We start from the raw sequence: 18,462 nt of genomic DNA, 5'->3' as shown, positions 1-18,462 counted from the left end.
CCGTTTTGGAAAAGAATTGCTGCAGAGCGAGACCGTTATGGCTGTAAAACCCTCTTCCCTCAGGCAGACTTTGAGATTTTCTTTGCAATTAAAATTTCTTTGAAACTTGGACCGAAGATGATGTAGAGGAAATAATCTCCTGAACTTTGAAAAAAACTTTTTTTTTTTCCCAAAGACTGCATGCATGAGAGCAAGCATTTAACAAATACTGTTCCTCCCAGTGTGTCTGATAGCAGAAAGTGACTGAGCATGAGAAGTCAAAAGGTCATGAACAGGCCCTGCTCTGACAGTTGCTGCGCCATTTTATTGGAATTTCAAAAGGCAGCATCAAAGGGGACAATAATTAAACTTAAAGCAACTTAAAAAGAAGGGAGAAAATGGATGTTTAGTCATACGGTCCTGAGCACTGTGTAAGTAGAAATTCCTCTGGAAAAAGAGCTTTACCTGAAGTGTGTGCAAGTTCACCTGGGAAGAAAAGCAGAGGAAGAAGTCCCCTGGGAGAATAATTCCAAGGAAACAGAAGGAGGAAGCCAAGAGATTTACTTCAAGAACAAGCACGGCTAAATTTTCACTAAGCATAATGGGCTTTCTTCCCTGTTGTCAAAGCTGTGGCTAGGGTGGCATTATATCATTATCTGCCTGTTTCATGTGCTCTGGATCAGGACAGAAGACTTGCTGAAAGGCAGCTTGCTATCAAACGTTGCTTTGCACAGTGTGGACCTGCACTTGGGATAAGTTTATCTGGTAACTGTGGTTACAAAGGCCTTTCGCTGTGTAAGCAAAAATAAAAGTAATTTAAATATCCTCTTTCAAAAGCCTCTACAGTTACAGTTTTGAATCTCTTGGCCACTTATCTTCAGCATTTTTACTCACAGTGCCATTCAGATCAATATCTCCAGCCATTCCTATATTACTTGATTGGTAAATGTGTTGAGATTATGGAAAGGGCACCGAATTAGAGTGTGCCTTGTTCATGAATTTCAGCAGAGGGGATGCTGTGAGGGGGGTTCCAGAGCTTGCAGTGGTGGCAACCTGTCTAGCCTGCAGTTGTTCTCCCTGGTACCACATTATTCAGATAGGATGTCCAGCTTTGTTTCACCAAAGTATTGGACCTTAAGTGCTGTGTCACTGATGGGATCTGCTATGGAATGGGAACTTGCAGTGCAGTGGCTATGATCGTAACCGCTCTTGATGTGAGTGGGCATTCTGCACCTTTTCTGTCACTAGTGTTGATGTCACTTATGGAATTTGTGAGGCAAAATGATGTATTCCTGCCAAAAACACTTATTTATGGTGGCTGTAATGGTGCAGAGGGAATGGTGGTGATGTTGGTCCATAGTGTATTAAATCTGCAGAGCTGATAGGGCTGAAAATCCGTAAATCTGTAAATCTCTAAATCTGTAGGGCTGAAGCTGATGGGTGCTGTGACTATTCTGTTGTCCAGCCCAAAGGGATACTCTTAAAATGCCTCTCGGATGCTAAGAAGGAACTGTGGGAAGACAAGGGCACATAGATGGGTGCTTGGGCCTGGTGCAGTGGTCCACAGTGGGAGTGGTACTGAGGTGCATTATTATCAGAGGCAGTGTGGGGGATGTCGGAAACTTGTATATATTTTTGATGTGTGCCCATGTGGCCTGCTCTGGAGTTGACAGCATCACATATCTGGCAGGACTGCCTCCTCCCTCTTCTCTGGGTTTTGAAGAGAAGTTCATAAAAGTGTGTTTTTTTTTTTTAAAAAAAAAAAAACAACCTCATCTTGTCTTACAATATCCAGTACAGAAAGTGAGCTCCAGAGAGCCCAAGTTCATGTCTTAGCCCTAGGCCTGGAGATTATGAACCATCTTAAAGCTTTGTAGCAGCCTTGCCGTGCTTGTATTGCCTCCATGCATCAGATAGTGGAAGTATGCACTAGCCAGCCTGTTCCTTTTCCCAGGAAAGGGAGCATTAAGTGGATTTGAATGCTGTTTAACAGGAGGAGACACAGTTACATGCTGTGTGCTGCACTGCAGGCAGTATGAGAAAAAAAATTGCTGGTAAAGTAATGGCAGGCTTTTCCTGTCCTGTATCCCGGAGAATTGTCTGAGGCTGGACTGGCATGCCACCCATGCTCAAGGTGTGAGGCAGGTGGGGTTCCATGTGGCCAGGGATGCTGACTCTGAGCTGGCACTAGTGTGGGCCCCAGAGCTGTTGTGCTTATGCTTGCAGGAGGCCTCAGCTCTTCCCTCGTGGCTGAAACAGCTGGTGAGTGTGTGTGGTGCTGGGCTCCCTGCTCTCTGCCATTGTTGCTGTGTGCAGGAGATGGCAGAGCTGCCCTTCAGGCTGGCCTGCTGAGCTCCTGGGTAAAGGCATGTTTGATTCAGGAGGTGCTGGGCAGAGAATGGAGAGGTCCTGCTTGGTACTGGAGGTCTGCCCCCCTCTTTGGAGAGGGTTTCAAGCTGGGCTTATGTACTTGGGAAAGAAGCTGTCAGTGTGTGAAGCTGTACTCTTCTTGCCACTCCAATGCTGATGCACGTCTGGCTGGTTGTTGGGGAGCCTAGCAGGAACTTTTGTCTCTCTGACTCCTGTTCTGGGTTGTCTGCAAAGGTGCTGTAGTCCTGCCTGCTGGAAGCATCACTGTGAACTGCTGACAAGGCTGCATTTGTGCTCTACATCTATCTCCAGCCTTCTCCTTATGTCTTCCCATGCTCTTCTATCCACTTTCCCTGTGTGGCAGCTATACTTAGTGCCAAAGCTGATGGAGCAGTGCTAGACCAATGTGGCTTCCTCATGACTACTGAGGTACTAGCTCCAGACCAACAAGACTGGGATGCAGGAATGCTGCAGCTCTTCCCCAGTGCCTTTGTCCTTGCCTGCTCTGCCCTTTGGAAGCCAGTGGGGAGCAGAGCATGAGGAGATGTTGGCAGCATGAGAGTCCACAGGCTCCCAGTCTCCAGCAGTGAGGTTGGGTGTCCACATGCCTGTGCTAGAAGCAGCAGCCAGCCATCCTGCAGGCTGTCCCTGCAGTGCTGTGGTCTGCCCCTTCAGTGTTTGTGGGCTGGCTGGAGCTGGGTAGCTGATACCTTGTTTGAATGAGTCCAGCCCATGGCTAACCGAGCCTTGAAGGCCATATCTGTGCTCCAGGGGACTGGGGCTGAGCTGTTGTTTCTGACCAGCCACCTTCCTGCTGTAGCCATTGCTTCCTCATGTCCACTGGAGCAGGCCTGGCAGGCACAGGCAGGTGATGCTCTGCCACGGGGCGTTGAGGAGCTGAGTGCCTCCAGGCGTGCAAAGCTCTCCTGCCTTGCTGCATCCTTCAGAGCTGATGGTGGGCTCTGTGTTTTCTGATGATTGTAAGGGCTTGTCTCAGGAAGGATGCTGGTGTGTCAGACCTTTCAACATGGCTGCAGGCATGGGGAGTGCTGTGAGCTCCCAGGGCACTAAGTGGCTTCTGGCCAGAATAGCATGCTCTGGGCTAGTGTGGCACCACTCCCCCAGCTCTGGGACTGCAGCCGTGTTGAGCAATGTTACAGCACACTGCAGGGCTGTGATGCATCAGGCAGTGCTGCTTTCATCTGCTATTGCCTGCCAGTGTCTTCCCCTTCCCCTGCCTTCTTTCCCCTGCATCAGGCTGCATTTGTAAAATGAAATAAATATTGACACGGACGGGATGCTATTCAATTTGTCCTGATCACTGGGCTGCGGTGAGTTCTGACAGTGCAGAGTGTAAAACATAAGCTCAGGATGTAATTTCTACTGTCAACATGATGTACAGTACGACTGTGCCAAATACACACCGACAAACTGCACAAGCTCTTGCGGGGAGGAGAGGAGGAGCTGTGCTGATAATTGGGAAGCGGGGATGACAGAGCAGCAGCAGCAGGAGGGAGGGCATCTCAGGGTGGTGCGAGAGCCTAGTGATTTGCTACGTGCATGAAAGCCTGCCTGGCACAGCAAGAGCCCAGGCGTGCGGCCATGTGGGTGCATGTGTGCTGTGCACCTGCAGCTGTGGGCTGCTGTCTGCTCAGGATGCTGTGCTGGGGGCTGAGTCTGGCTGCAGCAGCTCCCACTTAGTTATTTATAGCTCTGCTGCTCACGTGTGGCAGCGAGAAGTGGCACCTCCAGCTGTTGGTGAATGTTCTTGAATAGTGTGAGGAAATAAATGCTGTGCTCAGAACTTTCTGTGGTGCTATGGGGGTACCTTGAATCCTGCTGCAACAAATACACAAGCAGGGCTTGGGGATCTGGGTTCTTTGCCTCTGGAAGAGCTCTGTGATGTGCCAGTCAGAAAGAAAGGTGTGCATGCTGAAAAGTGACTCAACACTGACCCTAGCTGTGGCCTGAAGCTTTGACAGAAGAGAAATAGGCTGAGAATTTATGGGTGGAGAAGAATCTAGTTTGTGGCATTGAGCCTAGCCAGAGATGTGTCTCTATGTCTGTTTCTAGGTGGCTCTGGGTATCAAGATCTGGAGCGTGCATTGGGCTGGGTAGAATCTGGGACCCAAGTACTTGGGAGGTGCATTGAGAGAGACTGGGATGCGCCGTGTCTGTCGCAACCCATAGGAAGAGCCTGCAAACAGCTCATCTGAATGTAGCTGAACTTTGGCAATGTGAGACAGCCCCTAGCAAACCACATTAGCTCAGGCATAGCAGTAAGATTAGAAATCTGTTAAATGTAACAAGCGGCATAATGGCTGGGACTCAAAACACAAGGTTGTGGTTCCCACAGCAACGGCAGCCCAGCCCATGCACGCTCAGCGGGATGCTCCTCTCCATGGCAGTCGCAGCTCAGCAGAGTGCTGAGATGCAACAGGGCTGAGCAAGTTGCCTTGGGAACTGTGGGCCAGCTCCTCCGCCAACTGGGGAGTGGCCCCGCTGGAGCTGTGCTCGCCTACTGCGGCGCCTTTTGCCCTTGCGTACGCTTCTCTGCTTTGCTTTAGTGTGTGCATTCAAATTGCTGCTTTTACTGGTTTATTGACAGTGTTTTGGATTTAGTTGCTTCCATTTGTGTGTTGTAACTGTGGTGAGGGTGAAAGAAAATGCACGCTGGCAGTGCAATGCCATCCCTGTATGCATACAGGGCTAGTCTCTGTTGTATGGCTCGGGTAGTCAGGTCATGGTGGGGAATGGCGTGGTGAGAGGAACAGGGGTGGCTCCTACCGCCCTCACTGAGCCAGCGTTGGTGCTGCCTGCTGGCTAATGTTACTTATCATGCCTGCACTTCACTGTTGTGCTGGCTTTCCTTCAGCTTTGCCACAGGCTCAGGAGGTCTTCAGTGATTGCAGAACTGTTCTGTCTGGTAGTGGGTGGCATTGCTGCCCTGTAAGGCTTCTGACAGGGCTTTATGGAGCAGCCTGGATGGCAAGGAAAGAGAGGGCCTCACGGCAGGCAGCAGGAGATGTCTACAGCTGGTGACTGCTTCTCCCTAAGGCTCTGCTTATGTAGTAGACCTTGAGAACATGGACAAATGGGCTATTTGTTAAGTTCTGTTTCTGGCATCTGCATTTATCAGGTACAATGTACTTGTACAGGGACTTTGGACACATCTGGAAGCATTGCCTGCAAAAGTACTGCGGAGTAGCAGGGGCAGAGATGCTGGGTAGGGGGTTCTTCCCAAACTTATTGTATGCCCTGGATGCTGGCTTGAAGCTCTTGCTCTGACACGACTTGTGCTATTCAGTTTATTGACATCTCTCACTATCTGGGGAACTTACTCTAAAATAGCTATAAATTTCCCAGATGTGAGAAATTGGAGAGAGACTGTGGCGGCGATGCTCTGTATCTTATGTATCTTCTATATATCCATGCAAGAATGATTAAACAGTTTTGTATGTGTCCTGTTATTGTCATTGTGAATCTCCTGCTCTGAAGTCTGATGCAGGTGGGGCAGCTCTAGAGTAGGGACTTTTGCATCTGTGTTTGATACATGAAAGGTGCAGTTGCTTTACCCTAACAGACTTATAACAGTGGGAAGGAACAAGCCAGTCCATCTGTATACAAATCATCCTACTCCCCTATATGTAGTCTGCCATGTTAAATATTTTGTCATGTTTGATTATAGGGATTTTTGCCTCTATATTGGCAAGTGTAACTGGCCCTTCTGGAGCAGTGGCAAGAACTGCTCCTGCGTGGGGAGGCCTGACTGCAAGAGGGAGCTTTGCCATTGCCAACAACCTTATGTAGTTGGTATGAAGATGTCTTAATAAGAAACTGCCCATCAGGGGAGAGGGGTGGGACGGAATGTTAGTGCTTCTGCACCATGATTCCTAACAAAGAAATACACTGGAGATTCTGTGCTCCTTGAAGCATGAAGCACACAGGGCTTGCATGTGTGAGATATGCGCATGTGTGCACAGAATACAGCATGCGTATGTTGAGGGAGAACTGGCACGTGTCCACCCAAACAAGGCACAAATATGGACAAAAAGGAGTGACTGTGTACATGAGTGCTCTTAGCTGTGCGTGTGATGAAGTATGAGTGTGAGCCCTTGTGTGTGAATATATCTGTGCACATTGCATGACACACTACATGTGAGCCATTAATAGGCAGTACTGAATGGTGTCAGGCACTTCCTCAGGTCAAATGCCCTGTGCTTCTCAGTGTTTGCCCAGACAAGGAAATGCAGAACAAGTAGTGCAGCTTGTTGGATGCTTTGAGAATTTGCCCTGTAGCTGCGGTCACAATAGGGGAATGGCAAGTGCAAGGAAGGGCTAAGGCAATATTTGCTAGTTTTCCCTGCTCTGAACTGCTAGGGCTGTTTAGAGTCATGCAGGAGGCTGTGCAGAGCATGGTCCAGGCAGCTGCCCAGTTGCCCTTCTCTAGGGAGCAGGTGCCTATCTACTGCCTCGTGCACGTGGTCCAGGATAGTCCCTCCTCTTTTCCCTTTCCTATTTAGAGTAAGAGATGACAGGAAAGTCTGTGCAAAAGTAGTGAAGGTGTGCATGCTTCACGAGCAATTCTGGCTGTGGCTGGTGTTGCAGAGCTCTGGTGGAATCTCAGGAACCTAAGGGTGTTGGTAGAGGGAGAGCCAGATGCTGTATACCTATCCCCCTCTCCCCATTGAGCTTCCAATGAGCTTAATTGCTTGTCGAATGCAGTTTACCCTTGGCCCCAGGTCTCATGTCACTATCCTTAGTATCTCAAGTGTGGCTTGAAACTTACTGTAGAACCCTTTCTTAAAAATGTTTTCTTTACTGTCAGCCAGGTGGTGAGCCCTTGAACAGGTGCTTTTCTCCTAGTCCACAGGTGCAGAAGTGAGGAGTCAGGAACACAAGACTGGTGGAGGGGGCTGGACAGCCAGCATGTCCCACCATCAGGTGCTTGCATCCCTCAGAGCAAGCTGTGTCTTCGCACGCAGCCCTGGTAAGCTCTGACCCTGTGCAGAGGCAGCAGCAGTGAGGCCTGGCTGGCAGCAGAGCTCGTGCCTCCTTGGCGAACGGTGCAGCATGGTGAGAGGCACTCTTGGAGCTGGACCTTCTTGGTCCCTGCTGGAGCAAGCATCTGCAGCAATGAGAGCTCTGTGGCTTGCTCCCCACACCCACCCCCGCCTGTCGGCCCTGCTCTGGCAGGGATTGCAGGGCCACGCACTGCTGTGGGGCACCTGGGAGGTTTGTTTTTTGGGGGGGAGGGGGTACTGACTGAGGGTGCAGGGGCAGTGGGGGGGCACAGAGCCCCGCTCTCATACCAGCACTGACACCTTGGCATTTTCCAGGCTCCTGGGGATGCTGCTGGCTGCCCTTCGCCTCCCTGTGTGAGCTGGCAGAGGATGGAAGCGACTGGCATCAGCTGGGCCAAGGACCCTTCACCAGGTGCTGGGATGTCACCCCCCTGAAGACGGGAATTACAAATGGGCTCGTGAGCAGAGCACACAGCACATGTCCCTGTGCTGCTGGACCCCTCGGGCCACCACAGGACAGGCAGAGGCTGGCCACAGCAGCTCGTCTTCTTAACTCCTCTGGGAAACCTTGTGTGGGAAAAGCGTCCCTTGCGCCCTGTGGATTCTGGTCCTGGGCAGCTGTGCCCCATGCACAGCTGCGGAGCTGCCTGCCTGTGGCGGTGCAGGCGGCAAGCTGCAAGTGACCCCGCTCCCTGGAAGGCCGCCGGCAGCTGAGCTCGGAGTTGTGCAAGCCCTGTCCCTGGGGACAAATGCCAGCTGCCAGACTCTTCTCTGGAGACCCAGGAGCAGCTTGTGAGGCAACAGCACTGACTGTTCTCATGCTAGCAGTGGGTGGTCTGGAACGCCTGCAGTTGCAGATGTGACTCTAGCCTGCTGGGATGGGAGGGCTTCAGCTGCAGGACATGGCATGCAGCAGGGATGGGGATGCTCTGCAGTGACTGGTGAGCCCAATGCTGCTGGTGTGGACTTTCCTCCTACTCTTCCCCTAAGGATGCCAGTTGCCTGTCCAAAAGCCTCCTAGAGTGCAATGGCAAAGGGTCTGCAGGGCTTCTCGTGGACCATGCTGCTGCTGCTCTGTGCCATCCAGGAGCTGGGGGCCTGGGCTGTGCACACTGCAGCAGAGGGTCCTGGCCTGGGGCAGCCAGGGGACCCCGCACTGCTGGTCAGCGGGCGAGTGAAGCGTGGCTGGGTCTGGAACCAGTTCTTTGTGGTGGAGGAGTACACGGGCACGGAGCCACTGTACGTGGGGAAGGTAAGGTAACCCTATGTGTCCCGGGGGCTGATGAAGCCTGTGCAGAGCAGGGCATGCTGGCAGCATGGTTGAACCTGGTGGGGGTGAGGGGCCCTGCATAAAGGCTGCTCACAGAGGCAGTACCCTAAGGACTGGGTTTGTAGGAGCTCAGGGTGTGCAGCGCTGGGTGTTGTGGGGGCCGTGGGGAAGGCTCAGCCCTGTCTCTGGGAAGGCAGACATGCAGACAGTGCTGGGCCGGTGCGATGGGCATCTGCTCACACTGCTCCATGCCTTGTCTGGGAGCTGAAGTGCTGCTGGAGCACCAGGAACTTCCCGCACTGGCAGTTGCTGCAATAAGCACAGCCTTGTCTTCCTGGAGTCGTTCAGTTCCCCATCCTCTAGTCCCTTCAGCATGGGGATGATGTCTGCTGTTGTTTTTTTTTCCCTTCCCTTCATTCCTCCCTGAGGCTCCCTGCTGGTCCTGGAAGGACTGTGCTCTGTTGGACCTGCAGGCTGCAGTTGTTTCTGAGCTAACCATCTGAGCAGACTGGGGCTGGCAGAGCAGATGTCCCACTCTAGTTGTGGCTTGGAAACCAGCTCCGGCATGTGGTCAGAGGGAGGTTGTTTCAGGATCGATGCATCTCGGCTGGCCTGCACAGCGCAGTGTGGAAGGTGCTTTGCCTAGATATACAGGGCTTGGAGGGGCTATGAGGCCAGCACTGGTGATAGAGCTTGCCAGGGGTCTGCCCATCAGGCCTGTGGGTGGGTGCTCCTTAGCACTGGCCGGGGCTGCACTGTGCTGTCTTGCTGCCCGTGGGGCCGGTTCTCACACTGGACTTTGCACAGGCCGGTGGCACCGATGACCTTACCTAGGGAGGTGCTGGGAATGTTCAGGCTGTGTAATCATCCTGCTCCGCTGTGAGAAGGTGTGATCGCAGGCACCTGAGCGTTCTTGTCTCCCCACCTGGAAAAGGACCTGGTTGTCCCTCACCTCTCTGCAAGGGAGTGACTCTCATGCTGTTCTGGCTCTTGCTGTTTGCTCTCACACCCTGCAGAGGGGCATGCTTGGCAAACCCAAGCAGCCTTTGCTGGCAGAATACAGCGCTGTGCAGGGCAGGACTGGATCTGTCATTGGGAACTTGCTACTTGCCTAGAGTGTGGCCCCCTGGGGCAGGGGGATGCTGGTTATGGACATGGCATCCCGAGGCAGGAGGAGTCAGGCTGAGAGACCTGGGTCTGTTCAGCCTTGAGAAAAGAAGACTGAGAGGGCGTCTTATCAATGTTACAAATATCTTAAGTGTGGGAGACAGAGGGATTTGGCCAACCTCTTTTCAGTGGTTTGTAGGGACAGGACAAGGGGCAATGGCCAAAAAATGGATCCCAGGAAGTTCCGCACCATATTGGAACTTCTTCACGGTGAGGGTGACAGAGCACTGGGACAGGCTGCCCAGGGAGGTTGTGGAGTCTCCTTTTCTGGAGATACTCAAGACCCATTTGGACGCCTAGCTGGGCGTCTAGGCTCTAGGGAACCTGCTTTGGGCAGGGGGGTTGGACCCGATGATCTCTGGAGGTCCCTTCCAACCCCTACAATTCTGTGATTCTGTGAGCCGTTCACCTTGGGATTGCTGGGCTTGTCCTTTTCCAGGAGCTGTGGAGAGGCTGCCATGTGGCTCTCGGGTGTTTGGAGGACACCCTTTTTAAAATGATGAAGCAGCGCTAGCTGCTGGGACCATCCCCAGGGGAGAGCTGCTCCTGTGGCTCTCCCCAAAGGAAAATGCCGAAGAGCTCATGCAGCAGGGCTGTCTGATGGCCTCGGCTGTCTGGTCGTGAGTCAGGAGTAGGCTGAAAATGGGCTTCTTGGCGGTGGGCCAGGTGAATTTCAGCAGTGATTTGTGTCCATTTCAGCAGACACTCGAAAGCCGCACTCCTCTGCCAGGACGCTCGATGCGGTTACAGTAATTCACAGCTCCCCTGGGAGGTGACTCGAAGCATCAGGCCCTGTCAAACTCCAGAGGTAGCCTAGCAACAGCCTCATCTCCAAAATGAACCCAGGAACCTAAAACTAACCCATTTTACAGTCTCTTTCACATCATTCAACGCATCGCCCGCCCCACTCAGAATAAAAACCAGGCTGCACCAAAAACAATTCCCTGTTGATATTGCTCCACAGGGCTGAAAGCAGCCTGGGCCAGGTTCTTTCTGTGCCTGGGAGAAACTGTGGTGCCTGCCTGGGAAGCTGGGAGCCCCCAGCCCTCTGGATGAGCCAGCTGAGGAGCAGGGCTGAATGCGGGAGCCTTGCGACATGGCACTGCAGCTCCCAGTGACATGGCTGGGGCTTGCCCTCCATGGACGCCTCTTGCACACCTCCACGTGTTCTTCGAAGGCCAATGCTGTTTCCATAAAATCTGGGTTCTCTAGTTAATCCTTCTTCTGAACTCTAATTTCCCCTGAGGCTACTGTCAGTTTGATGTGGATTTCTGTGTGTGTGTGTGTTTTAATAGAATTATGGGGTCAGCACTAGTCACAAACTTCTGCATGTGGACAGATCTATTTTAGATAGAGGAGGGGATTAAAGGGAAAAAAAGGAGATTTAATTAAGTTGCTAATATTTAAAGAAAATTGATGAACTCAGGCTTTATGAGTTGGAGCAAACAGAGTGCGCCTTTATTAGGGCTAGTTTTTATTTGATTTTCTTTCTTTTCCAGCCCCAAAGTAACTTTTATTTGTGTATCTGTGCTTCCTGTTTAATCGCTTTAATAAGGAATGTGCACCTCTGTTCACATTAATTTTGTTTAATTATTAGCAAGTAATTAATGGCTTCATAAAAATTCTTGGGTTTAGCCCTTTAGGCTAAGGGAACTACTTCCTGTTTAAAAAAACTGAAGCACTCTGTGGGCACTCTGCTCCTTGGCAGAGGAGCTGAGCCATGGGGGGGGGGGGATTCCCTCTCAGAGAAGGAGGCAAAACGGGGTGGGGATGTGGGGGGATTCCAGGCATGGCTGCCCCTGAGGTTCGGGGTCTGTGCTGTACCAGGGCTGCCCAGCTTTGCTCGCCTGTCCTGCTTGGTGGCGGCATGGGAGCGTGGCTCTGTGTGAGCCCAGGCAGAAGTGAGCATCCCCGGGACGTGCTCTGGGCCTGCGCTCTGCGGCATCTCCCCCCCAGATGCCTGTAGTCAGTTTTCAAGACCCTCCACCCATTAGTTTGTTGTTTAGCCAAGCAGCACAGATTTAGCTCTTCTAATCTTCCCTTGTAATCAATCTCTACAGTCCCCTGAGCCAGGCTCCATTTTTCTTCCTTGCTTTCCAGTTTGCAGGGATGCTGGTGTCTGCTCCAAGCAGTCAGCAATGAGCAATATGTAAAGGGATGTGCTGAGAGCTCAGTGTGGTGCAGGGTGGTTGATCTCTGGCCTAATTATTAATCATGAGGCTGGTGTTCAGCAGGAAAATGCGGGTTTCTGTTACCTATATGAACAGATCAGGCACACCTTCTGTCTGAAAAGCTTGATCTCTGATGGAGTAATGGTGAACGTTGTGGAGATTTATACCATGGAGGAGGGAGCATGCTCTCCAGCAGCAGAGGGCTGGTGCAGGATCTCCAGGGCAGGATGCTCCTGCAGACCAAGGCAGACCATCCCTGGTGGGTACTTTGAGAGCCGCTGCCCTGGCAGGTCTGCGCAGTGGTCCCAGATCATCACAGTGGTCCCAGGACACTGCTGGGCTCATGGCTGTAGACACTAGCTGAGCAAAGGTCCACATCCTGGGCAAACCTAGGGAAGTGTTTCAGCATGGGAAGTAATAGGAGAACAGTTGTATAAAATGCATTAAATTGTCTGATGTGTGGGCACCTCGCTCATGAAATAAATATATAAACTGTATCTAACAAGACAAATATAATGAAGGCATCGTAAAAAAAAAAAAAGGCAGCTCTGGCATAAATCTTGCTGGTAGAGCTGTATGTCTGAAAGGTGGATTATAGAACTGCAGTTTGGAAGATTGAATGGCCCATAAACATTTTCATATTTCATTAGCCGATTAATGGACAGCTTTTTTTCGAGGGGTGGGGAACTTTGCTGATTCTAAGCAGAAATTGCAGGTACCAAATGAAGACAGCTGATGAAACCTTTCGGGAGCCCTGTCCTGTTATGGATTGTCCCAATTAATGCCCGTGCTGCTCTCTGTCAAGATGCATTCTGCCTGTCCAGTTACTGTTAATAGATTCTCATAAGTGGCTGGATTGTAAAAACCTCGTAACTCAGGTTTAATGCCACCAATAAAATTACCTCTGGACGTCTGGCCAGGATTCCAGTCAGCTCCTAGTCCATGGGGAGCTGCTGTTTACCCTTTTCCTAATTCCAACATGTCTAATTAGAAAATGAAGTGGAGATCGACTACAAAAGTACCTTTCCCAGGGTTCCTGTTTTCATCCTGATGCAGGCCTGATTTGCCTTGTTTCACTACAGGCTTGGTCCAGGTGGCTCTGGGTGTGATGCTCACAGGTAGGGGGGGGCCTAGCCAGCACCAGTGCCCGATGGTGAAGTGTGGCTGTGGTCAAAGCAGTGGGCAAGGAGGGTGGGCTTGGGCAACTGGGCCAGGTAGGTGGGGGCTGATGCGGGTGCTGAGCTACCTTGATACCCCAGTCTGCTGTGCAGCATGGGAGAGGTGACCTCACACGCTGTCTCTGACCACAGGAAACCTCTTTTTGAGGGCTATTGTTGAGTTGTCCTTCCCATTTTCAGCATCTCCCAGCCTTGTTTGGGGGGGGTTGTCACTTGGCGTGTGGTGTGGTTGGGTACCAGCAGCATTTGTGATCTGCCAAGCTTATAGTGACAGAGGCAAGACTGATGATGTGGTGTGTTTCCCCCCCCACGTGCATGGGCATCCATCGTGGTGCTCTGTGTGGTTCTCCAGTCCGGTGGTGGCAAAGCGAGTGGATGGGGTGTCACACAGGGGCTGGGGGCACCTTGTGCAGGGGCTCCACAGCTGTGGGACATGAGCATGGCCCCAGCCTGCTCCCACTCTCTCCCTCTTTCCCTGGCAGATCCATTCAGACTCAGATGAGGGGGACGGCTCCATCAAGTACACCATCTCCGGGAGGGCGCAGGGACCATCTTCCTCATCGATGAGATCACAGGTGATATCCATGCCACCGAGCGCTTGGACCGGGAGCAGAAAACCTTCTACACGCTGCGGGCTCAGGCCCGTGACCGGCATACAGACCAGTTGCTGGAGCCCGAGTCCGAGTTCATCATCAAGGTGCAGGACATCAACGACAGCGAGCCGCGCTTCCTGGAGGGGCCCTACATCGGCAGCGTGGCTGAGCTGTCCCCTGTTGGTAGGTCTCCTGGGCAGCAGGGGGGAGGGAAACCCGTGCCTCCCCTGTCAAGCCTTGAGCTTGCTGTACCCCACAAAACAGGCTGCAAATAGCATGGATTCCAGCAGAGACCAGAGCTGAGGAGCCAAGAGGGACAAATAAATAAGGTAGCTTAAGGAAAACAAGTGAATAAATCCTCTGAGCTGATTGCCAGCCTGTGGCTGTGCGCTCAGTCTCAGCCCTAAGCCGTGCCCTGGATGGATGATCAGGGAGGTGCCAGCTGCCCACTGTGCCTTTGCCTTGCCTTTGCTCAGCCCCTGGCTCCTGGATGCTGTGAACAGGGGATGGGAATGAGCCCTTACATGCCAAGGGGCCCACAGCTACCTGTGGTTTGGATTAACCTGAGTGCCTTCTCTCCTGCTCTGCCTGCCTGTGTCCTAGCCCCTCCTACTGCACAATGCAGCTTTGCTGCTCACCCAGAGCCTCATGGCTGCCTGGCTCTTCCCTTGAGCATCCCTGTGCAGTGCTTGCTGAGCTCTCTTGACTGATATCTGGCTTTCCTCCAAGGCGCCAGGCATTGCTGAGATCAGGGAATTCATGCCCGATGTGATGGAAGAGTGGCTTCCTCCGTGCTACCGCTATCCTGCCCTTCCCCCTGCTGCCAGATATCTTTAAGCCTGCTGATCGTCAGCCTGGATGGTGTGCCGAGCAGTAGCAGGCTGGGACAGGTGCTGTGAGGCTGCATGAGTCCATCCCCCAGTGGCGGTGGTAGGGGCAGTGAGCTTTGCACTCTCCTGAGCATTGAGAGGGATACAGGGAGGGGATGCTGTATCACTGCCCTTAGCCCCTGTGCTGGCCCACTAGTGGGTCCCCAGACTGCTGAGCAACACTGGGAGGGGTGGGGAGGGGGGACACTGCCCGGCCCCAGGATGTCGCTCTATTCCCTGCCCTCATCAGGTTGTTATCCCCCATCGATGAGCCAGATGCACAGCAGACGGTGTGTGCAGGCATGCGCTTCAGCAGGGAACTATAAATCACTGCTCTCTGAAGGCTGTGTCAAGGTAAAAGGCAGCCTGCAAAAGACTGACTGGCATCAAAGATAAGGCAGGTTACCCAGCGTTGCCAGCAAGGGATGGACAGGGGAATGATGGTGGCAGCACGCAGCAGAGGGGAGAGCCCCTGGGGAGCAGAGCTGAGCTGTGCAAGGGGCTGGGCAGGTTGTGTGAGTTGCCGGGTGCTACTGTATGCATGCAGGAAGATCTGGCCAAGGAGGTGTCCTGGAAGCTGAGCTCAGGGGATGGTGCTTGGGTCTGCACTGCCTCAGGGCAGAGCTCCGGCTCTCCATGATTAATGTACAGTATATTGTGAGGCTGGCGCATGGCCTCCAGCAGCTACAGAAGTGCAGGAATTGCCCGCACCAGGAGCTGCTGTTGCCTGGGTTGCTGTTGGCAGATGGGAGAGCATACCCTCATGAGGCATCCCAAGCTCTCCATCCTCTTCCATTTACCTGCACAAATCCTCTCCTGAGTCAGATGGTGACCCCTTGAACTACAGCCATGTGCTCCTGGAGAAATGAAAGACAGCATGTGGGCAGCAAAGCAGGAAGCATCCTGTTCCCAAAGGGAAGAAAGAAATTAAGTTAATCTATTTTGCTTGAACAACTTCTAAAAAGGAGGAATTCTCGACTCTGAGTATTAGACAAGGATCCCAATTCCTTAAAATCACTAACAATTATGGAGCTGCCTGATCACAGACTGATGTGAACAAGACATATCAAAGGAGACAGTTTCTATGCGAAATTGGAGATCAGAGCGAGAAAGAAACACGGTTTCACAACATGAAAGGAGGCAATTCCTGCCAATTAAAACACTCAGAAGTTTAAAAGTAAAAAGAAGTGCTATGAATGGCGTGGGATGTGCTTCTAAGCTTCATGCTCGGAGAGGGGAGCTGGAGCCAAGAGCCTGCTTACCAGGCTGATGTCTCTCTGCCTGTGACAACTTTGGAGCTTTTTGTAGCCTGGCCAAACTGGGGAGTGTAAGGGCTGCTCTGCGGCAGCCTAGCCCTGGAGATGGCCCAGCTAAAAGGGCAGGAGAGCTTCACACAGCATCTTTAAACGGTGCTGCTGCACAGTCTGCAGTGTGAATGCAGAGCTGCAGCTGCTGCTACAAGTCCCCAGCTTCCTCCTGTTTTCCTGCAGCTTATCAGCGCTTTACAAAGGAACAGGTAGCACAAGGGGTGGGACAGGCATGTTCTGTGAATGTTCAGAGGCTGCTGTGTTGCTCTGCAGTGGCCCTGGTGCAGAGTATGAGGTACAGGACGCAGTGGGAGATGGGGCTGGTCGTGGACCTGGGTGTGTGAATTTCAGGAAGGTGTGCAGATGCAAAACATGGGATGATGCCTAGGGCTTGGGAGGTAAAGTTGCCTCCTTGCCACAGTGGGAGTACTCCTTTTATGGTAGCAAGGCTTGCTGCAGCTGTGATCGTGGCTTTTTTTTATAGTGGTATTGGTAGTAACCATTTGCTATCCCTGAGCTGGACAGATGAGCTCCACTAGACCTGAGGGGTATTTTAATGAGAGTGAATGGGAGCATGCCTTTACTGCCTTTCTGGATGTGGATGAATGCAGTCTCCTGCAGTGGCAGAGCAGGGCCAGGAGGTCTGGGAAGCTTGAGAACAGCTTGGGTTGACTTATATCAAGGTCAAAGCTTGGGGACCTGCTGGCAAGCATGTCTGGCCTCTGCTCTGTTTCCCCAGATCACCAGTGCCCCTGGTTCAACAGTGCTTTCTGCTGGGATGGCGCCAACCCAGGAAGCAGGGCTATGCTTCAGCTCAGAGGTTTGTAGGGAGCTGCTGTTCATTCCTCATCTCTGCTGCTCTGCCCAGCCTGAAAAGTGAAAGGTGTGACCCCCTTCTTTGTGTCATGCTCCTGTCTTCCAGGACCTCACTGGGGCTTGTGCCAGGGGGTGCCCAAGTGGGTGGTTTTTCCTCTCACTGGACGCAGCAATCAACTGCAGCTTCCCACTCCTTGCCGGAAGCATAGTCCCAGCTCTCAGAGGTGGGTACCTTCCTGGTGCATAAAGAGGAGTAAAACAATACGGTCAGATCCGCCCTGTGACAGCAGGAACGGATCAAAGGACATCATTTGCATAATGAAGGAGTACTAATTGGGAGGGAAAGTCATTTGATTTCCCACTGCCTAAGAGGGAATAATAAATAATGAGAGAATTGCACAAACTCTCGAACAGTAGCTGGGAGTGTTTTGCAAGACATCTGTCTTGTGCTCTGCACTGGGACCAGGGTAGCATAATTTGGTCTCCTCCATGAACTCATCGACTCACTGTGAACTTCTGCTTGAGACTATAAGACTACCTCAAGGTGGAATCAAGGCCTCTTTGTTCCAGGATCTTGTCTTGACAGTGGCCAAAAGTGGATGCTTATGGGAAAGCATGCTGTCATGGATCAAAAAATGGCAGATGTAAGTTGGGTAGGATGGTAAGACAAGAGTTTAGGATGTGTAAGGGGCAGAGGTTGTATTTGGAGCTAACCCCAGCCCATGGAGCCAGGCTGAGCCTATGCTATGCTCTGGAAAAGATGGTGGTGTTTTCTACACACACAGCACCAGCCTGAGGCTGGCATGGAGCTCCTGCACTTGGAGGAAGAACATGCAAATGGAAACTGACCCAACAGTCTCACTTAGGCTCCCTTGACATGGCATGGCAGGACCAGCTGCAAGAGCAGCTTTAAATGACTTATCTCCAGAAACCTCATCTGCTCTGGGGTTACTGGGGGTCAGAAGAGAGTATGCAGCTGTTCTGCAGGTGGCAGGACTCTGCCTCTTCCCTCAGAGGCTGTCACAGACACCGACCAGCACAGTGCCAGCTGAGGTGGCTGTGGGATGCTGCTGTCAGGGTGCAGAGGATACAGTCTGAGCTGGTGCTGTAGGAGGCTGTTCAGGCAGGGGAGAGGGCTCTGCCTGTCAGGCTGTGGGCTCTCCCCATGCAGTCCCCAAGGGAGACAGAGCACTGTCCTGCCTCTGGGCTGACAGCAGCGGCTGGAGGCGATGCACTGGGTCCACCCGGGCAAGGAAGGCAGGGGCTCATAGTGCTGCCTGCGAGCATTTCTGCTAACTCCCCCATGTTCACCACTCGGTTGGTTTTGGGCAGCTGCCACGTGTATATTGGAATTAGCCAAGTACAGTCCAGCTTTGGGATGGGACCTGAGCTGCAAATACTGTTGCAGTCCCATTGCTGTCCTGTCACCTCAAGAAGAAACCGTGGGCTGAGAGCTTGCAGGCTGCTGTGTCTGATACCTGAGGCTCAGCCTCTGCTTGGACACCCTAATGCTGATCACTCCAAAAGACCTGGGTTGAGCAGAGTCTGGTCTTGAAGGAGAAGACCTGCAGCTGCAGAGGAGGTAGGATGGACCCAGCCGACTCCCTGGGAACTGCAGGAGCTTCACCTTGTAACAGAAGATGCTAAAAATTAGCTGAGTTCTGGACTCCCTTCCTGGGCTCCCTGGATCTGCTTAACAGCTGTCTGGTGCACACAGC

General features: G+C 52.3%; 1 protein-coding gene across 1 annotated transcript in view; it reads left to right on the top strand.

Annotated features, from left to right (window-relative positions):
* Window positions 1-18,462, top strand: part of CDH22 (cadherin 22) — a 71,376-nt gene that overhangs the window by 10,667 nt on the left and 42,247 nt on the right. Inside the window, 3 exon segments of the mRNA XM_040575646.1 lie at window positions 7,689-8,625; window positions 13,642-13,693; window positions 13,696-13,935. Coding sequence (XP_040431580.1) covers window positions 8,401-8,625; window positions 13,642-13,693; window positions 13,696-13,935 — 517 coding nt within the window. The 5' untranslated portion in view covers window positions 7,689-8,400.

Source organism: Cygnus olor, chromosome 16 (assembly GCF_009769625.2).
Source record: "Cygnus olor isolate bCygOlo1 chromosome 16, bCygOlo1.pri.v2, whole genome shotgun sequence".
In the NCBI taxonomy this organism is placed as follows: Eukaryota; Metazoa; Chordata; class Aves; order Anseriformes; family Anatidae; genus Cygnus; species Cygnus olor.
Note: the sequence above shows the minus strand (reverse complement) of the source record. Positions and strands in the feature narration are given on the sequence as shown.